Source organism: Coturnix japonica, chromosome 9 (assembly GCF_054131305.1).
Source record: "Coturnix japonica strain WE chromosome 9, WE-NBRP24, whole genome shotgun sequence".
NCBI lineage: Eukaryota > Metazoa > Chordata > Aves > Galliformes > Phasianidae > Coturnix > Coturnix japonica.
Genome location: NC_140671.1, coordinates 521,742 through 530,192, shown reverse-complemented (window position 1 = coordinate 530,192; position 8,451 = coordinate 521,742). Strand labels below are relative to the sequence as shown.

At 53.3% G+C, this 8,451-nt stretch overlaps 3 protein-coding genes across 12 annotated transcripts; 2 read left to right on the top strand and 1 right to left on the bottom strand.

Moving 5' to 3' along the window:
* Positions 1-332: 332 nt before the first annotated feature.
* On the top strand, positions 333-5,157 carry UFD1 (ubiquitin recognition factor in ER associated degradation 1). 9 transcript variants are annotated; one of them, XR_014949028.1, is made up of 12 exons: positions 333-400; positions 595-701; positions 1,043-1,075; positions 1,566-1,687; positions 2,021-2,151; positions 2,562-2,634; positions 2,762-2,830; positions 3,263-3,426; positions 3,766-3,813; positions 4,206-4,294; positions 4,385-4,466; positions 4,847-5,157. XR_014949028.1 is itself a non-coding variant. In XM_085555474.1 (12 exons), the coding sequence occupies exons 2-12, from the start codon at positions 695-697 to the stop codon at positions 4,919-4,921; spliced, it is 795 nt and encodes a 264-aa protein (XP_085411600.1). In that variant the 5' UTR covers positions 333-400; positions 595-694; the 3' UTR covers positions 4,922-5,157. The 9 variants fall into 9 exon arrangements, 5 of the variants coding, with proteins under 5 accessions (XP_085411600.1, XP_085411602.1, XP_015733020.2 ...); XR_001558437.3 differs by having other exon boundaries at positions 595-727; XR_014949029.1 differs by having other exon boundaries at positions 2,762-3,023; positions 3,361-3,426; positions 4,847-5,043.
* Positions 5,158-5,358: 201 nt separating this feature from the next.
* C9H22orf39 (chromosome 9 C22orf39 homolog) lies at positions 5,359-6,393 on the top strand. Its single transcript, XM_015877535.3, has 3 exons — positions 5,359-5,407; positions 5,488-5,655; positions 5,774-6,393. The coding sequence occupies exons 1-3, from the start codon at positions 5,384-5,386 to the stop codon at positions 5,894-5,896; spliced, it is 315 nt and encodes a 104-aa protein (XP_015733021.2). The 5' UTR covers positions 5,359-5,383; the 3' UTR covers positions 5,897-6,393.
* Positions 6,394-6,645: 252 nt separating this feature from the next.
* MRPL40 (mitochondrial ribosomal protein L40) lies at positions 6,646-8,421 on the bottom strand. Of its 2 annotated transcripts, XM_015877537.3 has the most exons (4): positions 8,297-8,421; positions 7,956-8,039; positions 7,392-7,547; positions 6,646-7,080 (listed from the first exon to the last, which is right to left on the bottom strand). In XM_015877537.3, exons 1-4 carry the CDS (start codon positions 8,320-8,322, stop codon positions 6,771-6,773), a joined length of 576 nt encoding a protein of 191 aa, XP_015733023.1. In that variant the 5' UTR covers positions 8,323-8,421; the 3' UTR covers positions 6,646-6,770. The 2 variants fall into 2 exon arrangements, with proteins under 2 accessions (XP_015733023.1, XP_015733024.1); XM_015877538.3 differs by lacking the exon at positions 7,956-8,039.
* Positions 8,422-8,451: the final 30 nt, after the last annotated feature.

Below are 8,451 nucleotides of genomic sequence, written 5' to 3'. Positions count from 1 at the left end.
CGGATTGGGCGAGCCGCTATCGGGTGTTCGCCAATGAGATCGGTGCGAGGGGGACGCGACGGCGAGGCAGGCCAATGGCAGCGGGCCGGAAGTGCCGTGCCGGGCTCGGTTGCTGTTGCCGCCATCTTTGTCGGGGGCAGTTTGTTCGTTCTGCCCGCAGACGCGCCTTGTTCCTACACGGGCCGGGGCGGCTCCGTTCGGTACCGGCGGGCTGAGCGCTCACAAACCGCCATAGCAACGGCTACAACGGCACGGCCTCACCGCCGGCATCCTGCCCTCATCCAACATGGCGGCCGGGGGGCGGAGCCGGGGGCGGATCAGCGGCGTCCGGCAGCGCAGCGGCCGCGTCCGGCGTCAGCACCGGGAGCGGCTGAGGGAGCTGAGGCGGGCGGCCAACATGGTGAGCAGCGGGAACGGGGCGGGAACGGGGCGGGAACGGGGCGGACAGGGCCGCGATAAGGCCGTGATAACACCGTAATAACGCCGTGATAACACCGTGATAACGCCGTAATTAATAAGGCCGTAATGACGCCGCCCGGCTGTGTCGCTCAGGGCCGCATACGGGCCGTGCTGACGCGGCTGTTTGTCCCGCAGTTCTCGTTCAACATGTTCGACCATCCCATCCCCCGCGTGTTCCAGAACCGTTTCTCCACCCAGTACCGCTGTTTCTCCGTGTCCATGTTGGCCGGGCCCAATGACAGGTCAGATGTGGAGAAAGGAGGGAAGAGTATGTGTCTGTTTTCTTTGACTCGGGGCGGGACCGGCCGGGGCTGAGCGGGGTGCGGAGCTGATGGGGCGGAACCGGGCGGGGAACGAGCGGGGCCGGGACGGGGATGGGGCGGGACCGGCCGGGCCGCGGTGCTGGTTCGGGATCGCCCCGACGGCCCGTTGAGCTGTGACTGATCCCCCGCGGTTTCCTACTGTGAAACGAATCTGTGCGAGTTCTTAGAACGAACGTGGTCGCGGTGCCGGTGGAATTGAGCTCCGTTCTGTCTGCACGGCCCTGACTGTCCTGATGTTACTCTCTGTTTCCTACCTGCAGTAATTATGCCGCCGTCTGCTTTGGATCAGCTCAGTAAGTGCATGTTTTCTTCTGGCATAACAGCGTTAGGAAGGACTAAGAGCAGAAGTACAAACACGGCACCACACAGCACGGCACGTTGGGTGTCTGTTTGGGCCCGATCAAATAAAGGATATGAGATAAGGTCATTAGAAAGTGTAGCTGTGGGGTTTTGTGTCGGTGAGCAGTTGGGTTGGCAGCAGGACCAACAATAATAAATTCCTGTACTGAAATAATACCCAGTGCTGGGTCATCTCTGAGCTCAGGGTGATGTGATTGCTAATCCTCGGTCCCCGTGTAAATGGAGGCATTAAAGCCCCAAGTACAAAGGCAGTTTAGTGCTTCTGGATCTCCATTCCCTCCTGGGTTTGTAGTTTTGAGAAGCTGAAATAATGGCATGAGGGAAATCATCTCCTATACCCTGGCTCATGCTTTTACTAATGTCCGATCTGTGAAAGCTCCACAACTGTGCCGTGTTGTGTTTTTTTTCCTCCTCTCTCTCCAGGCCGCCTTAATATCACTTACCCAATGCTGTTTAAGCTGACCAATAAAAATTCAGACCGAATGACGCACTGTGGAGTGCTGGAATTTGTGGCTGACGAGGGTATATGTTACCTACCACACTGGGTGAGTTGTCTTATGCTGAACTGTCAGAACCTGAAGAGCAGGATTGAGGAGCTGCCAGGGTAACATTAAGGAGATATAATGTTTCCTGAAGTTGCCAGTCTTTGCTAGTCATGATCCTAAAGCAGCTTTCAGTCGCAGCTCAGGTTTCTGTCAGTATGAGTTTAACCAAAACAAAGCAGGATGTTACTTAAGATGCACCTGTCTTCTCCCTGAAATTCAAACACGGTAATCTGGTGCATTTCAGGGAAGATGGCAGCTTTGGCAAACTAAAATAAATCAAAAACGTTGTCTGTGTTCATATAATGGTTTGTATCTTTGTTTTCACTCTCGCAGATGATGCAGAACTTGCTGCTGGAAGAGGGAGGCCTGGTACAGGTGGAGAGTGTTAATCTCCAAGTTGCCACTTACTCAAAATTTCAGCCACAGAGTCCGGATTTTCTCGACATCACCAATCCCAAAGCTGTGTATCCTTCCTGTTCAGTGGTGGACCAGGGAAGAAAAGTTTACTCGCAGGTTGTAATGATGCAGAGCAATCTCTTTGGACACAGCTCATGGTTTTCTGGTAGGAGGTAGCACTGCTGCCATTTCTGAAAAACACACCACAAGGAAAAGGAGCTCCTGGTGCAGAATGTTGACACAAAGCGTAGCCTGGAGTGTAAGTGAGCATTGAGTCTTCGCTAAAAGTCCCCTGAGTTTAAAAGTGTCCTATAGAAGAACGTCTACAGAAGGATTTGTGTGCCTTAATGTTCATTAAAAGGCAGTCTTCATTACTGATGATTTTTAAAACATGTTTGAGGGAACAAAGATCAGAGTTTCATGGGACTGTAAAGCTTTGATGTTTCACTGGAAAAACAAATCTTAACATGCTCCACAGATTGGAAAATGCATTGAGAAACTTTGCTTGTCTAACTACTGGAGATGTTATTGCCATCAACTACAATGAAAAGGTACAGTATACAGCGCCATCCGATGTAGGTTTCATTTCTGTGCCATCAACCTGGTGAAAGAAAGGCACTTCAGATAAAACACTTCCATTTTAAGATGTGCAATCTTAAATATTCAAAACTGTTTCAGATCTATGAGCTTCGGGTAATGGAGACCAAACCGGATAAAGCTGTGTCCATCATAGAGTGCGACATGAATGTAAGTGATAACTGCTATGGGAAGTCTGGTTTTACTGTGTCTTTGCAAAAGGAGGGGGCACCTCATGAGCTGGTAGCACTGGGCACTAGGAGAGGCAGCATCAGATGGGACAGGGAAGGCAACTCATTGAAGAGCACCTGTGTATCTCTGTAACCACATCTCTGGTCACGTGCTACGCTTCAAGTCCCATCAGGTGACTTCAGTGCATGGAATGTTTAGATTCAACATGTTTCATAATCTGAAGAGTCTTATTTAACAACCTTGTCTTGGTTAAATCTCCAGTGGCACCGAGTGCTGCTTTACCACTCTGTTTCAATGACATGCTAAGATTCATTCCTGGGGAGGCTTGGGTTTTGTTGTTCTTCTGAATTTTGTTTGTTAAATGTATTTATATTTAATGTTAAAGCCTCAGTTCTTCCTTGTGCTTTCTAGATTAAAGTTGGAACAGTAGTTTGTGGAGCTCTGAGGAACAGTAGTATAAAGCTTATGAGAAAAAGAAGTACTTGTGCTTCTTTACCCTGTGTCAATAGGTGGATTTTGATGCTCCTTTGGGGTACAAAGAACCAGAAAGAAGTGCTCAGCATGAAGAGGCCACAGTAAGTTAAGCTCCTGTTTTGCAAAATGCATTCCCCAGTAATCTGCCTCAGTTGTGAGAGAGCAGCATGTACCTATATATGTATTATTATTATTATTTATATATTATTATTTTATTATTATATGTATATATATTTTTTTTTTCCTGAAGCAACTTAAGTCTAAAACTTACTGACCTGATGCTTTAGCTTGAGTTACTTGGGAGATGGTTGTTTAACAGCTGCTAGTTTTTGGAAATGGATTTTTCTAAGGCTTTGTTTGGTCAGAAGTTTATGGAGTTTACATTGACTTTGCTCATCACAAGATGAACACCACAAAGTAACTCACTTTTTGCCTGGCAGGACGTTGAAGCAGACCATAGTGGTTATGTGAGCGACGTGGGATTTCGTGTGAGTCCTCTCTGCTCCTTTCTGTTATGAAATGCTGAGGGAGGTTGTTCCCGGCAGCTCCCAGTACTGATAACTGTAGTAGTTCTTTGGGCTGTGGTTGTCGTTAACCAGCAGCTGTCTGCAGATGTCTTGTGGTGTTTACAGCCAGTGACACTATGACTTACTGTCCTTAATGTGCCACTCGATGAACAGACAGCTGAAACATACCCCTACAACCAGGGCTTATCAGCTTATTACATGTACAAAAAACCCATTCTGAATCAAACTGAAGATTATAGAAGGCTTTCTTTTTTTTTTTGGTGGTGGTATTGTTTGTTATTAACAGACTGTAATATCCCTGTGCTTTCAAATACAAGATACTATTGAATTAAAGCTCACATTTGTATACACAGGCATTCTCTGGCTCTGGGAACAGGTTGGATGGCAAGAAGAAAGGCGTGGAGCCCAGTCCGTCACCAATTAAACCAGGAGACATTCGAAGGTTTGTGGTTTTCAGTCACTTCTCAATCACTGATCGATCCTTCACTTGCTGACTATAGTGTTTCTTTAATTTACCTTTGCTGCTTTTCAGGGGAATACCCAACTATGACTTCAAGATTGGCAGAATCACATTCATTAGGAACTCGCGTCCTCTGGTGAAGAAAGTGGAAGAGGTCAGTAAGGTTGGATGCTGCCAGGTGTGCGTGGAACTGGAAGGTTCAAACCATTGTCTGGGTTTATTTCCCTATACTCGATTTTTCCCAGATCATTTACGTTATGAAGTTGTATTGCTGAGTTTGCTTTAGATCGGGTCAGCCTGTGACGTCCTTGCTGAAATGAGATTGGGCTGATGCAGGTTGAATGAGTGAGAGATGGGAGTGTTGTGGAAATGGGAGTGTTTGGTTTTTGGAAAGAAAGCGGTAGTTACGTAGATAAGGTTCTGTAGGTAAGGATGAGGAAGATGGACAGTCCTTTGCTGCTCTGTTGGACTGTTCTTTATATTATAATAATGATCCAGCCTTGATCCAACTGGAGCTGCTGCTTCTCTGTGCAGGATGACGCTGGGGGCCGGTTCATCGCGTTCTCGGGGGAGGGGCAGAGCCTGCGCAAGAAGGGGAGGAAACCGTGAGAGGGAGCCGAGGTGTGGAGAAAATAAACGGGAATCGCAGCGTGTTGGATCGTAGTTATTGCGGCTTGAGCTGACACACGGGCTGAATCTACACTTGGAAATTAACGTCTAGGACTTGTTTAGGGGTTTGTTCCTGTGCATTGCAAAGGGTTTGTGCTGTGAGCAGCAGCTCGTGCACAGCCCGCACTGTGCGCCGTGCTGGGATCTCGGTAATAAACAAACGTGTATAAACGGTGCGGAAACGGCTGGTAACGGACCCACTGCGGGCTGCGGGAGGGATGGGGGCGGGCTGCGGGAGGGTCACGTGCTCAGCACGCAGCCCTACGCGGCCATGAGCCGAAGGGCGCAGCGACGCGACGGGCGGTTTGTGCCGCCCCGCGCCATTGGCCGGGCCCGCGGGGCGCCGCTGTAAGCGCGGCGGCGATTGGCGGAGCCCCGAGAGCGACGCTTGGCGGAGGCGGAATGGCCGGCAGTGACAGCTGGCGGGTGAGCGGGGCGGCTCCCGTCCCCTTCTTTCCCCTTCTCCCCTCGCGGCTCCTTCCCCTCATCGCCCGCTTTGCCCGCAGCCCCCGCGGCCGTGCGAGGACTATTGGTGGGAGTGGAAGCGCTGCCGCGGGCTGCGCCACGCCTTCCACCACTACTACGCGCACGGAGCAATGCCGGAGTGCGGGCAATGGAGGGACGACTACGGGGCGTGTAGGGCGTGGGAGAGGGAGCGGACAGTCACCGCCAGGGTAACGGGACGGGGGGAAAGGGACGGGGGGTGAGGGCTGGGCTGTGTGCGTTGCCGGGCTCGGCACAGCGTTGTTGTGTATGTGTGTGTGTGTATGTGTGTGTGTGTATGTGCTGTAGGACGCGCTGATCCAGAGCGAACGGGCGCGGCTCCAGGAGCGGCAGAAGCACGGCGCTGTGTGGGCCATGAGGAGCCGCCCGCCGCCAGACTGGTACCGCCCGCTGGACAACGGCGACAAGTAGCGGGGCGGTAACAACGAACGGCACGGCGACACGGAGCGGGGCGGTAACGAGGAGCAGCACCGCGCTGAGGAGCGACACGGAGTGGGGCGCCCCGCCGGGACCCGCCGCCACGTGTCCGCGGCCCCGCCCCGCTCCCCGCGCTTCCTTCGGTTCCGCTGTGTGCTCAATAAAGGCGCTGCGGTACCGAGTCGTGCTGCCGTTGGTTCGGGTCTCACGGCGGCACCTCGGCCGGGTCGGGGACGCAGCACCGCGCTGGGTCGAACCGTTGCCCGGTTGTGCCGCGCCGTGTGCGGAGCTGCCCCGTGCGCTGCGCTCTGACATGACGCCGTGCCGTGCTGCAGCTGTGAGCAGCGCTGCGCAACGTGCCCATGGCCGGACTTAACGTTACCGCCACAATAAGGCTCTAAATGGCTGAAGTGAGATCGGATTTAGGGCAAACACCATCAGACGCTTAAGGCGCTCGTTACCAGGCAATAAAGCAGCCATGTTTTCCTTTATCAAGGTGTATTTTCCATCACTTTTCCCTCTTCTATTAAAAATCACTGACATCTGTAGCAATGGAGGGCAGTGATCAGCCGGCTGCAGCCTCCCTGCTGGTACAGTCTCATGTGATGACTGCAGTGTTCCTCCCTCGTGCTTTATGAGCCTCTCTATGTGTGGATTGCACAGAGCAAACCCAGCTCTGCTCAGCAGTGCAGAGAGCAGCAGCTGTGGGGCGTTTGTTACAAAGAATCCAATCACACCCTTAGTGCATTTTCTATTCATTCGTTTTTACAGTCACACACCCACTGTGTTTTAATGTGCCAAAGGAACCAGCGCTTCTCATTGCATTCCTCTTCAGTTGGCCGAGCAGCTTATTCCAGAACCAGCTCCATCACTGCGTGTACACCTTGGTGATATCGACGCACTTCCCTTCAGGAGGATCATAACCAGGAAGGGGTGGGGTGTAATCGGGTCCGTCCCTCTCAAAGGGGAAGAGCTGCTCGTCCCGTCTGAGCGCTGCCTGGTACAGCTCCTCAGACTCCAGCCTCAGTTCCTTTAGCGCCTCCTGCTGAGCTTCTACCAGGCTCCGAATTGCTTCCTTCTCTGCCTTGTCTTGCTGCTGCTTATACAGAGACCACTTTTTCATCAGTAGAACTCTTCTTTCGGTCTCCTCAAAGGACAGGGGGGGAAGGCTGCGCACCCTGTTGGGGAGCAATGTGACCTTCTGATAGGGAACGTGCCCCAAAAAGCAAAATAAAAACAACTGCCACCACTCAGCACACACCTCAACACCCACACTGTACTGCTGTCACACCGTGCCTGCCCTGGGGGCTTTACACAGCCGTTCCAACAGCACGTTCACACCACTGTGCTCCAGGCTTTTAGCAGGAACAAATGACATTTACTTGCCACATTTCTGTCCTAGCAGGAGCCGGCACCACCTCACACAAAGGCTGGCACTGCTCTGCAGCTCGGTGGAGAAAGGCTGGAGGTGACGGCCAGCCTCACTTACCTGCTGCTGTCTGAGAACTTCAGCGGGGTTTCAAAATCCTCGATGGGAATCAGTTCTGGAGCAGCTTTTTCCAGCTTTTTAATCTTCTTTTTCACACGATCCTTCATTGCTTGCTCTCTCTTTGGATCCACTTTCTTCTTTTTCTTTGGTTGTGCTCTAGCAAGGTAAATAATTACATCAATATATAAAGATACTCCTCCCTCACTGGATGGGTTATCAGCAGGGGGTTGGAGCTGGATGATCCTTGAGGTCCCTTCCAACCCAACCCAAGCCATTCTATGATCATCCTTCCTGCCGTACAGGTGGGAGCTGTGAGTGTCCATGGAGCAGGCAGTGATTGACTCTGCACACCACACAAACTCACACTGCAGTGAAAGCACTCCCAGCTCCCAGCTGGATGTTCCAGTGACCACAACACACCGCTCGTCTTTGCAGCGCTGCAGCCCCTCATGTGCACAAAGCAGCTTCTCTGTGCAAAGAACCTTCCTCTGGCGGGATGCGTCAAAGCGAACATCAGAACAAACACACACCGAGCCGTGACGCTCCGTAAGGCCCCGCGCTCACCTCGCGGGCAGCGCCGCCCTCCCGGCCAGCACGGACGTGTCCCAGTGTGAGCCCCGGGATGGGGCCAGGCGGGGCAGCCGGGAGCTGCGGGGAAAGGCACAGCGTCAGGGCGGCACAGCGCAGGGGGGGCGTTCAGAGCCCGAGCCCCCCAGAGCCCGAGCCCGCCCCCCCACCCCATCCCACCCCACCCCATCCCATCCATCCCATCCCATCCCATCCCATCCCATCCCATCCCTTCTCATCCCATCCCACCCCGCTCAGTCCCGGCTGCAGGCGCCGCTCAGCGGGAAGGGCCGAGCCCGAGGCCTCAGCCCGCCGCTCCGGGCCGCCCCGCGCCCTACCTGAGCCCCCGCGCGGCCGCCAGCATGACTGCGGGGAGCTATGGAGAGCTATGGGGAGCTACGGGGAGCTGCGAGGAGCCGCCGTGCCGCGCCGTGCCCGCTCCGTTCCGCCGCTCCTCCGCCCTGAGCCCGCCCCGCCCCGTCACCCAACGCGC